Source organism: Dryas octopetala, chromosome 9 (genome assembly GCF_963921425.1).
Source record: "Dryas octopetala chromosome 9, drDryOcto1.1, whole genome shotgun sequence".
NCBI classification, from domain to species: Eukaryota; Viridiplantae; Streptophyta; class Magnoliopsida; order Rosales; family Rosaceae; genus Dryas; species Dryas octopetala.
The window spans coordinates 17602439-17621728 of NC_141374.1; the positions used below are offsets into that span (position 1 = coordinate 17602439).

A 19290-nucleotide genomic window follows, 5' to 3' on the forward strand; every position below is an offset into this window, starting at 1 on the left:
AAGAAAAAGTGAAAAAACTTTGATTTGCCACTATTACAACAATTGAATAAAATGCCTATAAAATTGAATGATGGTTTGGCTGTATTTTTGGAAGTTTGGCAGTAAGTGCTTACTTTGTTTTATTTCTTTTATTTTGGTAGAATAGGGCTCAAGGCCTGACAAACAAAAACAAAGTAACAGGCTTGGGCCTAGTGAATCCAAGGAGATCGTACATCAAAGATGGGCCAACAGCAAGTCCAGATTGAAAGGCCATTCTATCGTCAACAGGTTGACCCAAAAATAAAAAAACTCTTATCGGCAACAGAATGAATTCATTTATCTATGAATGTGCTGCAGATTGCAACTGACGTGTTTGCAGCTCTGAATCAAGGCATGAGTTGGTAACTATCCAAAGTACCCTGAACAACAAGGATCTTGCGGGAACCATTGCTCCTCCTGGCCAAATCAAACCAAAGAAATCAAATCGATGGTTGATAGTCAACTCGGGGGTGTAGATATAGTGAGGAAGAAGAGATCAAATCGATAGTTGAAAAGTATCATGTAACATTTAAACTAAAAATGAAGATAGCTAAACCCATGGTCATTTGAGGCTGGTACAAGAAATAAATTGGTGCTGGAACTACTGGTTATCTAGATCAGGAATTTGCACAATTAATAAAAAAAGGACTTCTGCACAACTAATGAAAAAGAGGCTTTCTTAAAACTATAATAATGCTACTCCTAAGATGGGAGCAGTTTTTCAAAATATGAATCAGCAACAAGGGTTCCTTACATGAAACCTTCTCTCGGTTTCTAACTTACATATTAGGATGGACCAATCCTATAGGAAAGAAACCAGTTTATGGAGAATGTGGTAAGTGTAAGAAGGTTTACCATCCTTATAGTATATGCACCAGATAGTCAAGTTCTCCATGGTGTCAATCTTTTGGACCTGAAAGGCCAAGGGACATATGTTATTATTTTCTGTTTCCGTGATTGCACAAAGGATACAAAAGCACAAGAAGCAAATCCGAAATCAGGTCTAATGAGACAACAGTATCCTGGGCTTAAACAAAATAGTGTATAAATAATAACATCAGTCATGGGATGAGAATCACAAAACAAAGACAACTAAATGTAAACCCAACACCTGTGAATAACCAAACATTGTGATCAAATTGCTAAGGGATCTGGCCATGGAAGCCACCAACTTCTTTAATTTTATAGGATTAGGTTAGGGACTTAGGGTTAAGGGAAGGGATATGAGGTACAAGAAATTTGGTAATATTATCTCATGGGGTATGCCCCTTGTAAATTTGTATCTCCCTTATTGTCCAATATTACCATTGAGTTAACAAAAAAGAAAAGAATATTTGGGAATATTGGTGGGTGGGAAGAGTAGGTTAATATTTTCTAGAAGTTGGTGTGGGAAGCTAAATAAGGGTGTGGGGAAATAAGAAAGGGGGTGGCAATGGCATTACTCTTAAGTTCTTAACAGTATGGGCATGCTTCTAAAAATTCCTTAAAACCTAGAATGAACCTAAAGGAAAAGAATGAAACTAGAACAATTTTTTATCCTCAAAACTTGTGTATCAGACTTATTTCAGTATGTTTGTTTGGAAAACTCAGTTAATGTTTGTCATAGCTATCTAAATTCTTAAAAGTAAGATGGTTGAAAACTTCTAAAGAACCATATCATTTTCACCCTCTGGAGGGACTCCTGATGCTGTTCTGTGATAAGATACATTAACCTTAATAAATCATCAAGCACCGTATAGACTAAACTTAGTCCAGACCAGTATGCAGTTCCATGAGACAAACAGGCCCTTAAGGTCTTCTTGGGCATTGTGTAGCCATTACACTGTCATATGACAGGAAGTTAATTTTCACTTAATTAGTTCATTTCGGGTTTTTAAGAAAATTATATCATGATGGGAAAAAGAACGAAGATGATTGTAGTTTTAGCTTGTAAGAAACGGCAAAAAACTACTGCAATGGTGGCATTTATAGTGATAAAGAGTTATTCTTTAACTAGAATGCAAGTTGAAAGAATCACCATACCTTTGGGAAAGTGGAAGAAGCGTCCACCAAATGCGGCTAAACCTTCGCAAATAGACCTAGTACTGGCACCTAGCCGGTTCTTCATGTCAAATGAAACAAACCCTTTATCCAAGAGATGTTGTTGCTTAAAGCTAGAGAATCTCCCACTGGCTTCTCTTTGCAGGCCTGTGATGCAAGGTGCAATGCTATTCCATCCCTCTTGTGCAATGTTTTTGGAGAAAGGACGACTACGAGGTTGGGCAAACCCCATTGCACCACTTCTTGTTGCCATAGCAGCTGGAAAAGACTAAATCAGGATTGGAACTCAAGACTACAATACCATGAAAATGTAAACATCCACACCAACAAAGAAAGAGCATTATCGTCAATGTTCCCTTATATTCGTAGAGGGTGTATGTAATGTATAGGTGTTAAGAAACAAATACAAGGGAGTTGAAAGAAAGTATGAATACCATTATAAGGGAATTGAAAGAGCCAATTTGCAGGAAGACCAATGCCAACACCAAGCAAAGTGAAACCCACACTAAATCCAAGACCACAGCCAGCTCCAACATAACCAATTACTTCGGGGCCAAAACCAGGACCCCATCCAACACCACAACCAATGCCTATTCCCAACCCCCAAAATGCCCCAGATGTTGGATGCACTGGGTTCCATCTCTCGTACCTCCTGAACACTCCTTTTATAATCATTATGACCTTCACCTGAGTCTGATATCAAAGCATGCCCTTTCAGACCCATGCACCATTTTCACGATAATTAAGCATTCAAATTTAAATTGCTGTTACTAATACTGAAAAATTTATGAGTATTTCATCTTTAATTTAAGAGAAGAGAAGAAGAAGCAGCGAAAATTAAAGAACCTGATGGTGATGTCTTTCTCTGCTTCAGTAAATCTCTTCTTCTTCTTCTTCTCACGGCTTCTTCCTCTTGGGGATGAAGTTTTCGACAGGGCAGTACCACACGGGCAAGTCAGCAACAGCAAAGCAGAACAAGCCTTTCTGAATTCTGATGGGCTTTCGTTTTGCTTTTCTGCATTAAAAACTAAAAAGGGAAAATTGGTGATTTTAAGGCTAAAGTAAAGTTGATGCACCGGACATTTACGCCATTTACAGTTCTATAAATAGAATCATCCTAAACACTCTTCACTCGTCACTCACCACGACTCTTCATCCTAATCATTAAGCTAGGATTTGATTCTTTGCACTGACGTAAATCTACATCTACGGATCTACCTTCTTTTTTTTTTTTCTTATGAGTGCTGCTATTTGCACACCCTTTTTTTTCTTTTTGCACACACTTTTTTTCTACACACCCCCTATCTTTTTCCAAAATTTAAAATTTCTCTTTAACACACCCCTCCAATTACCCTAATACCCCTATTTTATACATTTCACAAAATTTCTCACAACACACCCCTTCACCCACCACACCCCATCAACCATACCAAAAAAAAAAAACACACAGCCCCTCCCCCTCCCTCACCCCCGACCACCTCCCTCCCTTTCTCCTTCCCTCACCGACCACTTCCCTTTCTCTTTCCTCCTCGCAGCACCGACCTCTCTCTCTCTCTCTCCTCCCCGCAGCACCACCCTCCTATCTCTCTCTCTTCTTCCGCAGCAGCACCACCCTCCGAACACCATTAAAAAAAAAAAAATTTCAGTTCAGCAGGTTCGGCGGACCAGTGCCGAACTGGGCTGTTTCGTTCGGCACTCATCCGCCGAACAATCCTGTTATATTCGGCGGATGACTACCGAACCAAACAGCCCGGTTCGGCACCGGTCTGCCGAACTGCATATTTTTTTTTTTTTAATGGTGGCTGGTTCTGGGCTTCGAGGTGGAAGACAAGGTGCTGCGGGCGGAGGTGTAGCAGCGTGTGGGCGGCGGCCAAGGTTGACGGTGAAGAAGAAACATGTGGCTGCCGAAGGTTCGGTGGGTGGCTGCCGAAGGCAACTCGAATGTTCGGTGGGTGGCTGCCGAAGGAAATCGCCGGTTTCGACGGATGGCTGCCGAACGAACCCGCAGGTTTCGGCGGATGACTGCCGAACGGCCTGCGAAGCTCATCCTTTTGGCAGGGACTGCGGCGTGGTCGTGCGAGCTGGGCAGAGCGAGGTCGGGCGTCGGCGGCGTGGTCGGGCGTTGGGGCTGTGCGAGCTTGGCATGGTGGTGGGCGTGGCTGTGTGAGCTTGGCATGGTGGTGGGCGCGGGGAGGGTGGTGCAGCAAGGAGGAGAGAGAGATGAGGAGAGAGAGAATGAGAGGGTAGTGCAGCAGGGAGGAGAGAGAGAATGAGAGGGCGGTGCAGGAGGGTGGCGCATGCAGGGGGTGGTGCTACGCACGGTGGTGGTGCTGCGCCGGTGTGTGCAAAAAATGGGGTGTGTACGGGGGGAGATGGGAATGGGGTGTGTGGGTGTATGGGTGAGGGGAGGGCCAAAGTGGTCTTTTTCTTTGAGTGTTTTTTTTTTTTTCAGATGGGGTGTGCAAAAAGAAAAAAGAGAGTGCAAATAGCAGCTTCTTTTTTATTAATCAACGAGGACCTGGGAATTTCGTTTGTCATATTCTTACAAATATTTATCCAATAATGTGGGCTGTTTGATGTCTAAAACACTCATCAACGTAAGTGCGCAATCCAACGGCCTTTAAATGACGATGGACACGCATATTCTTATATTCTTTTTTTTTTTCTTTTTTTTTTTCGGGAAAAATGGTTTGTAGATGGACACGCATATTATGTCTAAGATTGTAACCTTATCCTTTTGTGCAGCCAAGTCTGTCGTCTTGAGTTGTTGATGGCCCTTCAAAAGGGTCTCCAAAATTGAAAGAAACATGGTAAATGCTTGCTCTTACTGAAGCAAGCAACGCTTCAATTATTATTTCTTCTCATCTTCAGTCAAGAGAGAGCACTAGAAAGGAAGCCCATGGCTGCAATTGCAGGGCTATCTTCATGGTCATCCAAGCCCTCTCCAATTCCTTCGCACCACTGCCCAACATCACCTAGTAAGGTACCATTAAATCTCTCTCTCTCTCTCTCTCTCTCTCTCTCTCTCTCTGTTATCTGTAGTTTCAACTCACTGGATTCTCCAATAAATGGAAAAAGTTGAGATAATTGTACTTTTTTTTTTTTAATGTTATTATTTTGTTTTTCTTATAAATGTGCTAATAATAGTAACCGTAGTATGAACTTTCTTTGGACAGTGCTTGTAATTTTTTATGTGTCCCCCCTTACCCTTTATTACTGAAAAAATAAATAAATATAACAGGAAAAAAAAATTGTGTTTGTGTTTCAACAAATAGAAATTGCGGGTTGTTTCAGTCTCATTGCATCTGTAAAGACGATTTTAATTTATATGAGATGAAAAATCTCTTTTATTTTGGTAGTGTTTAATTTTTATCAAGCAATTGTTGAGCTCTTGCTTGTAAATTTTTGCAGCAGATTTGGACCCTCTCCATCACCAACAGTTTGAAAGAAGAAATAAAAAAAACCCAGTACCCAATTTCCACAAAAGAACACTACTGCCGAAATGAGAAGCAATTTTCATCCCCCACACAATTAAATGCGACCTTGAGGAGCCCAAGAGGGTTTGGACCGTCCCCAAAGAAGAAGAAGTCAACGAAGAAGACGAATGATGATAGTGATGATGATGATGAAGAAGAAGAGGAAGAAGAGGAAGAGGCAGAGGAAGGCATAATACCAGAGATAGTGACCAACAGGATGATTGGGAGGGTGGGGTTCACAGTTGGGGTTCCTTTGTTTTTGGGGCTCTTGTTCTTCCCATTCTTTTACTATTTAAAAGTTGGTCTGAAAATCGATGTGCCCACATGGGTGCCCTTCATTGTGTCATTTATATTCTTTGGGACAGCTCTTTTGGGTGTCAGTTATGGGATTGTGTCCTCCAGTTGGGATCCTATGAGGGAAGGCTCCCTCTTGGGTTGGAACGAGGCTAAGAAGAATTGGCCTGTGTTTTGGCAGTCTCTTAGGGGTGGGGGTCGATCTACCAAGGACTAGCCCTCCTCTTTTATATATATATTGTTTTACTTCTTCTTTTTTCTTTCCCAATTTTTGTAGGATTTTGCTAACTTTGGTTGGGACAGGTTCTAAAATTGAATTTCCCCTCCCCTCATATTGAAAAAAAAAAAGTTCTACTAAATGTTATTTTGTTGAGGAAAACAGGCCTATAGCCTCCTAAGATTTATTTCTCATCAAACAGTTGCATCATGTCCAGAGAAGCCAAGAAAGACTCTCCTCAAGCCATACAAATTGATCACACACCCTCTACAAATTGATCAACCTCGTGTTTGTACAAATTTTAGTACAAACACGAGGTTGATAACGAAGGGAGAAAAACTCAAAATTCTGCAGCCTGAGGAAAGAATGACATGAAGAACGTTCTCAAAGAACAGCAAATAATCAAGGCAGAGTTAACATGAAATGGGCTGCAGACAAAATTACTTCTTATATATTATGGACCTTATGGTCCTATAGTGCTTGTAGCAGAGTATATGTTGCTGTCCTTTTGAGATTGGCTTCACTTAGTTCACTAGTCTTTAGCCCAGTAGTGTTTAGCAATTGGACTTTTTTTAGTGTTGGTGCTGCTACTGTTTGATATTGAGAGCTTATACTATGCTATTTTTGAGTTTGAATGTGTCCCTTTCTGTTGTTTTTGTGAGTCATATTCCCATTCATTGTGAAGTGTGTTTTTTTTTTTTTGGCCAAGATTGTGAAGTGTGATTTTATTGATAGAGGACATGTTGCAAAAGTTTTTGCAGAATTTATTTCAAGGCAAACAAGGAAAAATTTGAATGTGAGGTTTATTGGGAGAGATGATCATTCTATTTGGTCTCTTCTATCTTTCAACATTGGGCTAAAGTAATGTTGTTATCTGAAACACAAATTCAAAAGACGCGTACAACAAATCAAGGTAATCAAACATTGGAAATAGGGAAAGACTTGGGATTGAAACAGAGATATCTACTTTGGGGAGGATCACTGGCTTTGTAGTCACTTTTTTCAAGTACAATATTATTAATTTGAAAACAGAACATTCTTAACGTTAAAATTAAAAGTGGTCTAATCCACCAGGACCACCACCATACTCTCATGTTTCATATGCTTTTCTAGTGTTTTTTTTTTTTTTTTCTCTTTATTTTTGAAGAGAGAGAGAGAGAGAGGTAGAGGTTTTTGAAAGAATCATTAAATATCTGCATTCATCTTTTTAAAAATAAATAATCATAATCATAATCAGAGTAGCAATTGTGTTCGGTGCCTTATTTGGTGGTGATGATGTTGAGTTCGATGCTAACGGTGTTGGGTTCGATGGTGGTGGTGTATGATTTGGTTGTGGTTTATTAAGTATAGAGAGTAGTTGGGAAAGAAAAAATAAAATACATAGCATTTTAAATAATAATAATAAATAATGAACCTTTTGTTTTGGACAATGTTGAACTTTAACCACGGTGTGTTAAATCCTGACCACCACTCGTGCAGTTCATAATTAAATAATATTACAGTACAGCCATGCATGAAACACATGCATATATGGAATGTCTGAGACCACGTGTCACGTGAAATACCCTCCATCATGGGTAATGGGTGCGTCACAAATTAAACAAAACTAAAATGAAATTTGCGGTGCACATATATTGCTCTCTCTTTAATTTATAAAAAATTAGAATTAAATACTAAATATCAATAGCTTTTTAATAAAGCACCATGACACTAATTTTTTTTAGTTTAGGTAATAAACTAGAGTAAGACATTTTGGATTAGGTTACAAATTAGTTTGTTATATAGTTTTAACTGTCGAACAGTCACAGTTGTGATTGAACTGTGACTGTTTCAAATTTATAAAAATTTAAAATTTTTAAAAGTTTAATATTTTTGAATTAGGTTTGGGAGATAAAGTCGTATAACTCAAAAACTAAACATTAAAGTTTAAGCCTTACAAATATTGAAAAAACAACAAATCAATAAAAAAATAAATTATGACTGTTAGACAGTCACAGCTTGATATAACCATATTTTTAAAAATTGGTACCTAAACTAAAATTTAGTACCTAAAGTAAAATAACATAAATGTTTTAATAGTTAAAATAAAAAAACATTATAATTTGGTACCTAAAATCAACGGACCTTTTTTAATTTTCACATCTCTTAATTATCTACTCTCAAGTCTCAATATGAGAGTAAATTAAAGGTCCGTTGATTTTAGATACAAAATTATAATATTTTTTTATTTTAACTACTAAAACATTTATGTCATTTTACTTTAGATACTAAATTTCAGTTTAGCCGTTTAGGTACCAATTTTTAAACATATGATTATATCGAGCTGTGACTGTCTAACAGTACTTTTTTATTGATTTGTTGTTTTTTCAATATTTGCAAGGCTTAAACTTTAATGTTTAGTCTTTGAGTTATATGACTTTATCCCCCAAACCTAATTCAAAAGTATTAAACTCTTAAAAATTTTAAATTTTTATAAATTTGAAACAATCACAGTTCAATCACAACTGTGATTGTTCGACAGTCACAACTATATAACAAACTGATTTGTGACCTAATCCAAAATGTCTTACTGGTTATTACCTAAACTAAAAAAAAATAGTGTCATGTTGTTTTATTGAAAAACTATTGATATTTAGTATTTAATCCTAATTTTCTAAATTAAAAAAGGGTAATGCGATGTTGTCCTATTCACCTGCCCTAATGGCATGAAATTTCTTGTCAATTAATATTTCTAAACTAATTAAATACATCTTATAATTTATTTTCCACAATTATTGACAAAGACTATTTTAACCTTTCATATAACAGTTAAATTATGAAAAAAAATAATAATAATCAACTCAACAAATCATGTTCTATTAGAAGTCTTTTTAGCATAAATATTCTACAACTTAAATTAAAATTATGTGAAAGAAAAACAAAATAAAATACATAAAAAAAAAAACAAAAGAAATAAAATACACCATAACTTCCCAATTCCTTCTTTACATCCACCATCTTCACTGCCCAGCTCCACCATTGCTATTCTTCCTCCTTCATCCCATCATCACTGTTTCTCCAATCCCCCAAAAGTCCAAAACAATATCCTCCCCCTCTTGCAAGAAGAAGTTGTTACATAATCGTCCCTTATATATTTAAAAAAAAAAAAACACGAAGTTGTAATTGAAGTTTTGGAATGACATCAAATATCAATGACTATTAGTCTAGTAGATGGTACTTAATCTCCTGTTTATGAAAGACGATCTTGAGCATACCTTATAAACTGAATTAATTAATAAAAAAAGAAAGTAAAAAGAGATTTGGGAATGGCTGTGAAGCTTGACTCACTATGCTTTTCTTTTTTCAAAAGATCTTGGCTGAACCTTCTAAACCATGACACGTGGGCATGCCCCCATTGTAGAAGGGGAGAGAGAGAGAGAGAGAGAATAGGTTTATATTGTTTGTCCCTGTAGATCACTCTGTTCTAAGCACTCTTTGCTTAAAGAGAGATGAGCCCCAGGAATAAAACAGGGACAAGAGAGCAGTACGCTCTTGGTAAAAGCTAGCTAAAGCACAAATATATAGCATTATAGCACATCGATGGCTTGGCCACATTGCCAAAGCACCAAACAAACAAACATATATATATTTATAGCAATTTGGTATGGTATGATAACCAATGCTGTTGCTAGCTGACAACCGACAACAACCAGTAACCAAATACCCTCTGCCCAAAATTAACGATTAGTCACCGGTCTTAGCCGGTATGCAGTGCCTAATTGTCTGCTATCCGTACTATTTTCCTCTGACTCAGACCAGCACATATAGTTTGGGTCCTTTGGACCTTTGGGTCTGGGCTGCACCCATCTGGCCGTGCTTGGGTAAGAGCTTCCCAAAAGATTCTCATTATTGACGGAAGGATAATACTTTTGGATTTTTTCAACCGACTATATTTAGTTGATTATGCCAAGTGTTAGTTAATGTATGATCAGTTTTTAATGGTGGCCCCAAAAGTTAATTACATATTAGCTGAAGTTAAATATAATTAATTGAAAAGATCCTAATAGTATTATTCATTGACTGAAAATAGAGGGTGAAGTGAGAAATATCAAGCTCCAACCCATTTTTTATCCCCTTTATTAAAAGGTTTCTTTGGTACAATGTTCGTATAATATACATATATATATTTAATTGTGAAGAATTTATATTTTAACAACAGATAAGTGAAATAGTCAATATTCAACATGATAAAAAAAAAAAAGTGCATGTATGAGATGAAATGGTTATACGGTAGAGCGCATAATATAAAGCTCTTTATTTAATCGTGAATAATTTATATCTTAGTAATGGTATGCAATGCTACCATTATGATTGGAGGGTTTTTTTGTTACAATGTTATAGTATAGAAACAGATTTAATGGTGGATATATTAGTAATAAAAAAGTAAATCCATTAATATTAAAAGATAAAGAATGAGACTGTATGGAGTTTTTGAAGGTAATTAAATTAAAAATAAGCTAATAGGAGATGGAGAGATTGGTCCTCGAGATGCAAGAGTTGAGTAGGACAAATAGAGATTGGGAAAATCAGAAGCAATAGAGAATCTTTGTGTGATTTCAGTGACAAGATTGAAGATCTTCCTACGTTCCAATTTGGATTTGCATTTTGTAAATTGTAAAATAGTGCTGATTCCCACCCCACAGTAGCTAACCGGACGCGCGCAATACTCACTCGTGCATTCTGATTGATAGGACCATACGGTCTCATACGGATTGTGTCCTTGTGAGTTGTGAGTTGTGACCATGCCCTTTGAATTGGAATTCTGTACTTGCATTGCTTGCTCACTGACTCACCGTGGTCCTATATCTATATGCTCTCATAAAGTGAAATTCATTATATTATACATTTATACGTGGTGTCATTATATATTTCTGCCTAACAAAACTTATACCAAAAGTTTTGAGTTTATAAATTGCACCAATATGCCATCAACGGTTTTGGTAATTAATGTAGAGAAATACTGGTTGTCTTATCTTCTGTAATGTGGCCATAATTCTTATGGGATATACAATATTTTATTTGTCAATGTTGTGATCTTCGTGTTTGCATTATGTATCATGTATCTTACGAAGGTCATCGGCATTCATATACTTCTCCTTTCATCCTAACAAGTCCTTCATGGTACGTGGTCGTTCAAATCCTAACAAGTGACGAAATCGCAAAGGTCTGCACCAATACATCCTCTTGTATCCCTTTGACTTCAACATTGAACCTCTGTAGATATTTACGCAAGAGTTCATTTTCACCTAACGAATCGACAACAAATATCTCCCCCCCCAATTTTTTAACTCCTTTAACATATATATGGTATATAGTTTATACGCATGCAATATAAACTTCCATAATTAAACTTCTACTCCCATATCAAGGAAAACTTGTGTTTTGACCCCCCCAAACATAAGATTGTGGTTTCGTCCCTGGTCCTGCTTTTTTTTTTTTTTTTTTGGTTAGGGTGCTACCTTTTTATGAAGGTGGGTCATTCTTATTGGATTAGGGGTCAAGCCCAATGAATTGTTTGGCCCACTTTAGAGAGGTTCCCTTGCCACGTAGGATCTAGTCCATTCATGACCATCATGTTCAACTCAAAGTCATGTGGCCATTGCCCTTGATGGCATAGGGGGAAAAGAAAGCTCTTTTTTTGTTTTTGGCCAACCGGGGGGGAAAATAAAGCTCTTAAATCTTAATACAACACAAATTACAAGATGCAATTTACTTTTTCAACTACTTTCGTGTCTGAAAGCCTAAAACAGAAGAAAATCTGCTATAAAAAAGCTCAATCCATAGCATTTAACCATACCAAATTAGTATAAGGCTGTGGCCAACTGGCCATAGTAAATGACTCCTGGATTATTCCCTCTTTAATATATAATATATATTTACCTATCTTTTTGTTTTTTGACAGAAAAATATTCACCTACCTCAAACATAAAAAATTAAAAACATTATAAAAAAATTTAAAACACCTTGATAAGATGATGTGTCTTGAGTTCTGAATTCTGATCTGTCAAAAAAAAAAACTCTTCCAAACCAAACCTCACTCTTCCATTTCTCCCTCTAGATCATACCCAACCAAAAGCCGCCACTTGTCCTACTTACCCTCATATAGATCCCTTCCCTTACATCACCTAGACATGTGGACCCTTATGTCCTCATTTCTCATGACCAAATGCCTCCCAAGTCCCAACCCCACTCTTCTTAACCACTGTATTCCGTTATCTTTAACAGAGAAAATAAAGCCGTTAAACCCCTGCCTCTATATAAATACGAGAAACCCAATTTGTTCTCATTCCCTTGTCTGTAAATTTCCGATTTCTAGGCTTGTGGTAACGTGAAACCCGGAGCTGTAGCATCCGATACATTCCCGTTTCGGAAATTTCGAATATATCGCCCGGCATTTCGCCCAGCTTACCAAGATTGTTGCTCGAAAATTAGCAGAGTCTTCTAGTAGAGGCAGCGCCTGAAGATTTTGTTTCCGAGTTTAGAGAAAGTTTGGTGATCTGGGTTGACTTCATAGTACCGAAATTCAAGCGATTTGGATTTTACAAGATTTCGGCTCACTCTGTTTGGAGCTACAAAAGAGTTCAGTGAAGCGTCAAATTTCATTTCTGTGACTTTCTCTGGAGATTGAAATGTTGGGTTTCGGGTGCCGTTTTTGCAAGATGAGCTGGTGTTGATCTTAGGTGAGCTAGAGTTGCAATTTCTTTTTGTTTCGTTACTTTTTTTCCTTTCTCAGCAACCAAACAGAGCATCACTTTGCTTTTATCTCCCTTTAGTTATTTTCTTTCTTCTCTTTAACTTTGTTTGGAGTAGTACTATTTGATCCCATACGGTAAATTTTGTACCCAAACATTTCAAATGGGTTTGGTTCTGTTTCCATTTTCCATCAAGAATACGGTTATGAAAATGTGAGGGAATTTGAAGTTTTTGTTTCTGATTCTTTTGTTTGGTTGGTTCATATTGGCAGGGTTCAGAGGAGTGAAAGAGTGTTTTACTCTTTTGTGTTTGAGACTTGAGTAGTGGTAGCTAAGGCTATAGTAAGTAGGAGGCCAAAAGCGACAAGAGCAAAAAGCACAGTTGGGGGTTTGCTTGGGTAAGTCGTTTTCGAATAATAATGATCCAATTTAATAATATCTAATGTCATTCTTCTTTTAGTTGTTTTCTTTGTCTCTTTGTCCATTCAACTACCGCTTTCAAACCCCAACACCCATCTGAGAAAAAAAAATCCAAAAAAAAAAGAAGACAATGAAAGAGAGAGAGTGAGAAAGAAACAGAGTGGTACTTTGTTTTTGTTTTATAATATCTCTCTCTCTCTCTCTCTCTCTCTCTCTCTCTCTCTCTCTCTCTCTCTCTCTCTCTCTCTCTCTCTCCCTCCCTCCCTCCCTCCCTCCCTCCCTCTAAGTTTCTTTTGGAGTTGTTGAGGAAGCAAGAATGGGTTGATGAGATTTACATAAAAGGAAAAAAAGAAAAGAAAAGAATGAAGCAATTGGTTTGATTTTGTTTTGTAAATGGGTATGTCAGAAACTTGGGCAGGCTTAATAAAATCTTTGGCATTTGCTTCTTTATTTGGCTTTGTGTACCATTAAAGCAAAGCACATGCCATGCCACATTGCCACCTCCTCCTCCAGCCTCCAGTTGGCTTAATAAGACCACTTTCAAAGATTCAAATGCCATTGGCCCATTACTTCATTTTCTGGTTTCCTTTTTAAATTATTGACTCCTTATATTTTACGCATTTTTCTTGGTCTTCTCTGATCCCGATCAGCTCTTTTTCTTTTCACTTTTATTCTCTTTCTTTGGACCCATTTGTTTCCTGGGAAAATGAAAGGAACAACAATTAAAATTGCATTTTACACCTTATGTAGTTATTTATTTTTTTGTTTGATTTCATACTTTTTTTCTGCCACCAAACCAAGTATTGGATTGGGCATTTGGCGGGCAAGTGTTGTATTAATGTATTTAGAAATCTCTGGGTATTGGGTCCATTCGAAGAATGTTCTATTTTCCAACCAATTGTCCAAATTACCCCTTAAAAATTCTTTCCCCCATGAGCATTATGGTAATTTGGCAACAACACCTTAAACAAAGATAGCTTTCTTGCTAAGACAGAATTTGTACACCCCCTTACCTTAACCCTGTAAAAGAAGTAAGGTATAACCGTATAACCATGACAGACGAATTTATTTGATCACTATTTGTATGTTTCATGTTTGATTGCAAGTTTGCGACTTTGAAAGCTAGCTACTATGTGTGTTGGTTAAAGGAAATTACATGGTACGTTCAGGGGCAAAAAAGTGAAAAGAAAAGGGAGACAATGTTTACATGCATAGCATGTACGAAGCAAACGGGAGATGATGGAGAAGATGGAGGAGCGCGTGGGAGTGGCACCCCAAGTACAAAAGAAGCCGTCAAAAGCCTGACGGCGCAGGTTATCAATCTTTCTCTCTCTCTATCAGAGTGTTTTTGCTTCACCTACACAGCACACAACACACAGCACAAGCTTTGCTTTTTCAGTTTCTTTTTTCCATAAAACAAAACAAAATCATAAGTGCATCAAGGGGGGTCCGATATGGTGGGGTCCACCTTTGGCATCTTTCACAGCTCTCTGACTCTGCATATGAACACCCTCCCACCCCTCTACTACCACCAACTTTTTTTAAAAATCATGAATCCATAAATAGCCAGAGTTAATGCATATTAGATTTGATTTACGCGAATACATGTTTGAATTTCTAATAAAAATATTATTTATGAATTAAGAACGGACACCTGCATATGTAGCCTTTTCTGTAATTTTTAGAGTAGTTCTGTTGAAAGAGTCATAAAATTATTTTTCATTCCTTCGCTTAAGTTCGATCTCTTTCTTTGGCCAAAAAAAAAACCATGTAGCCTTTGGTTTGTTCTACGTAGTATGTAGTGCTTCCATATCCTATAAAATAGGGTGTAAGGCTAGCAATAAGCACGGGGATTTGAATTTATGAGTGAGGGTAAGCCTGAGCCTGAGAGCCCAGTCTAGATTCTGTATATATAGACTGTCTGTCAGATGAATATGCATCTCTCAAAAAAAAAAAAAAAAAAAAAAGATGAACATGCATCACGTACCCATCCATCCATGGACCATGGGGTCCAAATTCAAATTTTGACCATCGGGGATTGAATAATTAAATTCAACACTTGGTTACACACTGGTCCTCCAAGTTAGGCATGGTAAGATACTAGGACATATCCAGTTCTAGCAATAATCTTCTCACAATTTTTTTTTTTTTTTTTTACGTATACATAGAAAGTGTTATAAATTTGATTTACCACTATACTTTTAAAAAATTAAATATGAACCTTTTTCTGCCTAACCCAACACTAATTTCACCACCAATGTCCTCATGTTTGCATTTGGATATGTGAAATTGAAATTGAATTTCATTACTTACGTACAATTTTTGTTTAGGGTAGCACACAAGGACCAAAATAGGCCAACAAGAATTTCTAATAACAAATTGTTAAAGTTTTATAATAAAGAATCAGAATATGAACGCCCCCCCGCCAGTATATTTACAACACAGTCCACAATAAGCAATGGGGATCAATAGTGCGGGTCTTCACAAAAAGACTGCTAATTGATGTCCTTTAGTTTGGTCCACCGTCCACCATTGAATTCTTGTCTAATCAGTATATTTCAAAAGTAAATGACAACCCAACCCAGTCGTGATATAGAGCATAAAAGTGCATAATCATTCAAGATTGTGTTTGATCATAGGCCTTCACTTTAGTTTGGGTTTGCTACACCAATCACTTTTTGCAAATAAGATTTAAATTTATTATCTCCAGTGTTGGGTCTTCAAAGCTACATTTTGGTGAATTTAAATGTTAAATACATCATTATTTGGTACCTGCATTCAAATGATTTATGTTATTTTTCGTATATTAATATTAAGCGGATGCTTTTGTTTTGTTGGGCCACTATCAAAATTTGTCTAAGTTTTGATTTTACTCTTTTCGCATGTTTGTTGTTTCGACTTCCACTTTTGATCATATGGGTTCACATCATTTTTGTGTTGTAATTTTTTTTCTTACAAACAAAAAATCAATATTTGTTTATCTTATAATATTGAATTCATATGATAATCGATCGCTTAATATGAGACATCATCAGTGCCACTTTTGTAGTCATTTGTTGTGTTCATATTTTTGCACAACCTTCATTTGGCATTACAATTTACAACCCAAATTGTGCACCACTATGAACACAAAAAACATAAAAAAGCACACCTACAAGACTACTTTTTGTACTTACCCCTCAAACAAGGGCATCTCCAACAAGTCTTCCAACTTGTCTTTAAAGCCAATAAAAGTCTAAAATCGATATTCAAATTTTAGAAAATAACTTTTGTTTTTCTTATTCCCATATTGTCCCTACACTTTTAGCTTAAAGTCTTAAACCAAAAAAAAAAAAAAATCAAACGAATTTTATTTATCATCTTGTTATGTTTTACATTGTAACTAATGATAATTATTTGTTATAATTTTACATTTATAAATTTGATCATATAAAAAAATATATTGTTGGAGATCATTTGAAAATGTATATCTAAAGACGAAATTCTTAATGATGGTTGTAATTACAGCCTGCGAAAATTTGTAACAAAAATGCACGTTACTTATCTGTCCATATGAAGTATCTGGGTAGAATTATCTGTGCATCCCGTTTATTTATTTTTCTACACTTTGTTCAATTCTCTTAATCTGTTGCAATTTGTGCAATACTATTCTAATTCTACATGGAATTGTCTCTCATATAAATTTTTTCTTCCAACATTGTACAGATCAAGGATATGGCATTGAAATTCTCTGGTGCTTACAAGCAATGCAAACCATGCACAGGGTCTTCAAGCAGCAGCAGCAACTATAGGAAAGGACGACAGAGACCTTACCCAGATTTTGACACTGCCTCAGAAGGGGTTCCCTACCCCTACATTGGAGGGGGTGCAAGCGCAAGTTCCACACCAGCATGGGACATTACCTCTACTCACCAGCTGGGTCCAAGATCAGACTCAAGATTTACCAGAGGATATGGCGGTGATCGGACCCCAGGAGGTGTTTCAGTTTCAGCTCAGTCTTGTGATGTTGTGTTGGAGGATGAGGATGAGCCCAAGGAGTGGATGGCACAGGTGGAACCAGGCGTGCACATCACCTTTGTATCTCTTCCTAATGGGGGAAATGATCTGAAACGAATTCGCTTCAGGTATGGCAATTGTTAATTGTTGAGAGTAAAATCCCAAGTTGGGAATTCATTCAGTCCTAGTCTTGCATTACGATATATAATCTCATGAGCCTCTACGTCCGAGTACTCAAGACTATTACTTAACATAGTAGTTGAAACTTAATTGTATGAGACCTCAACCTCTTCCAAATGGGGGACATGTTCTCAAACGAATTTGCTTCAGGTATAGCGACTGTTAATTGTCGAGAGTAATTCCTACTCCGGGAATTCATTCATAGCCTTGCACCTTGCACAAGCCAATATATAATCTCATGCATGATCCTCTCCATCCATTACGTCCTCCTACTCAAGACATACAATTGCTTAACATTGTATTGCATGACACCTCAAGTTTCTGCAAACTGATACATGCATATGGGTGCTTAATTTGAACAAATTTGAAGCCGGGAGATGTTCAACAAATGGCAAGCTCAGCGATGGTGGGGCGAGAATTATGACCGGATCATGGAGCTCTACAATGTGCAGAGATTCAATCGGCAAGCTCTTCACACTCCCCCAAGGTCTGAAGACGAGGTACGTAATAATCAAATATAGTTTCACATAAACATAACTGATAAACATAATTAATTTCACATAAAACATAATGGATTGATTGATTGATCAGGTGAGAGATTCTTCATACACAAGGATTGGATCTGCTAGGGAAAGTCCTATGGCCCCATCATTCAACAAAGAATGGACACCGAGGAACTACTATAAGTCCTCTGGAGGTGGAAGCAGAGGATATTTCCCATCATCCGACTCTTTGGATCATGGCGGTGGCAGTCAGCAGTACTATAATGCAGCAGGTGGGTCAAGTGGTGGTGGTGGTCACAGGGGAGAGGCATCATCTGTGGATGCATCAAGGACAACAACCTCCTCTAGAGATGAAGCTTCGGTTTCAATTAGTAATGCTAGTGATGTCGACTCTGAATGGATTGAGGAAGATGAGCCTGGAGTCTATATAACCATTAGACAGCTCGCTGATGGCACTCGCGAGCTCCGCCGTGTGAGATTCAGGTTACCATCTTCATTCATCTATTCACTCTCTCTGTTGCATGCATTGCATCACATTCATCATGACCTGAATTGAACTGTTTCTCTCTGATTTGCACAGCCGTGAAAGGTTTGGGGAGATGAACGCCAAGTCCTGGTGGGAAGAAAACAGAGAGAGAATACAAACTCAATACCTTTAAATATATTTTGACTTTACACAACCAACACAAACAGTTCTGCTTTTCTGGTGGATGAAATGGAAGATTTCCAGTTAAAGCTGAAATATAGGATAGGATGTCTCCAAAAGCTAGAAAATGAAACAACATTCAAATGGATCGCCTCCACAGAAAATGATGGTTAGAAATTCAATTGAGATTATATGATCTAACACTTCAAATTACCTTTTTTACTATCATATATATATATATATTTATATATATCGAGATGCTGATGGCTCATGACTTCATGACTTCATGAGAGGTGGGGATATCCAGATGTGTCCATTTTTGCCTTCATTGTTGTCTTTGATTTTACTATTACCATCGGACTGTTCAGTAAAATTTTTTGGGCCTTATAGTATTTGGGAATTATGGGAGTGTAAGAGTTTCTTCTTTGTAACACATTTATATACTGAGAAATGGAATTGAATTTATTTGCGGTTTATATTATGCGAGATTATTTCGTGTAAATGTAACCAATAAACCAGCTGGCATGCTTACATTCATACAATGATATGTGACACATGTTTACTTTAATTTACCTCTAAAATTAATTTCAACTTGAAAAATCATAAAATGATTTTCCAAACTCCGAAAAATATGAGGCTGGTACCGTTGGATTTGTAATGACAATACTACCTTTCCGAGGTGTTACTTTGGTCAAAAGGCCACTCTAGGTGAACTCAAAAATTTAGTACAAGGGAGAAAAAAATAAATTCTCCACCAAAACAATTCTAG

The 19290-nt window shown here is 37.1% G+C and overlaps 3 protein-coding genes across 5 annotated transcripts; 2 read left to right on the forward strand and 1 right to left on the reverse strand.

Moving 5' to 3' along the window:
- Positions 1 to 91: 91 nt before the first annotated feature.
- On the reverse strand, positions 92 to 3282 carry LOC147275084 (Putative membrane lipoprotein). 2 transcript variants are annotated; one of them, XM_086227601.1, is made up of 5 exons: positions 2905 to 3282; positions 2493 to 2751; positions 2041 to 2316; positions 874 to 931; positions 92 to 435 (listed from the first exon to the last, which is right to left on the reverse strand). In XM_086227601.1, exons 2-4 carry the CDS (start codon positions 2731 to 2733, stop codon positions 918 to 920), a joined length of 531 nt encoding a protein of 176 aa, XP_086083727.1. In that variant the 5' UTR covers positions 2734 to 2751; positions 2905 to 3282; the 3' UTR covers positions 92 to 435; positions 874 to 917. The 2 variants fall into 2 exon arrangements, with proteins under 2 accessions (XP_086083727.1, XP_086083726.1); XM_086227600.1 differs by lacking the exon at positions 92 to 435 and having other exon boundaries at positions 682 to 931.
- Positions 3283 to 4798: 1516 nt separating this feature from the next.
- Positions 4799 to 6088, forward strand: PAM68 (PAM68-like protein (DUF3464)). Of its 2 annotated transcripts, none has more exons than XM_086257524.1 (2): positions 4799 to 5041; positions 5470 to 6088. In XM_086257524.1, exons 1-2 carry the CDS (start codon positions 4958 to 4960, stop codon positions 6043 to 6045), a joined length of 660 nt encoding a protein of 219 aa, XP_086113650.1. In that variant the 5' UTR covers positions 4799 to 4957; the 3' UTR covers positions 6046 to 6088. The 2 variants fall into 2 exon arrangements, with proteins under 2 accessions (XP_086113650.1, XP_086113651.1); XM_086257525.1 differs by having other exon boundaries at positions 5473 to 6088.
- Positions 6089 to 12607: 6519 nt separating this feature from the next.
- On the forward strand, positions 12608 to 18730 carry LOC147275086 (protein BREVIS RADIX-like). Its single transcript, XM_086257597.1, has 7 exons — positions 12608 to 12764; positions 13049 to 13174; positions 14366 to 14509; positions 16902 to 17320; positions 17743 to 17872; positions 17964 to 18358; positions 18456 to 18730. The coding sequence occupies exons 3-7, from the start codon at positions 14396 to 14398 to the stop codon at positions 18532 to 18534; spliced, it is 1137 nt and encodes a 378-aa protein (XP_086113723.1). The 5' UTR covers positions 12608 to 12764; positions 13049 to 13174; positions 14366 to 14395; the 3' UTR covers positions 18535 to 18730.
- The last annotated feature ends 560 nt before the right edge of the window (positions 18731 to 19290 follow it).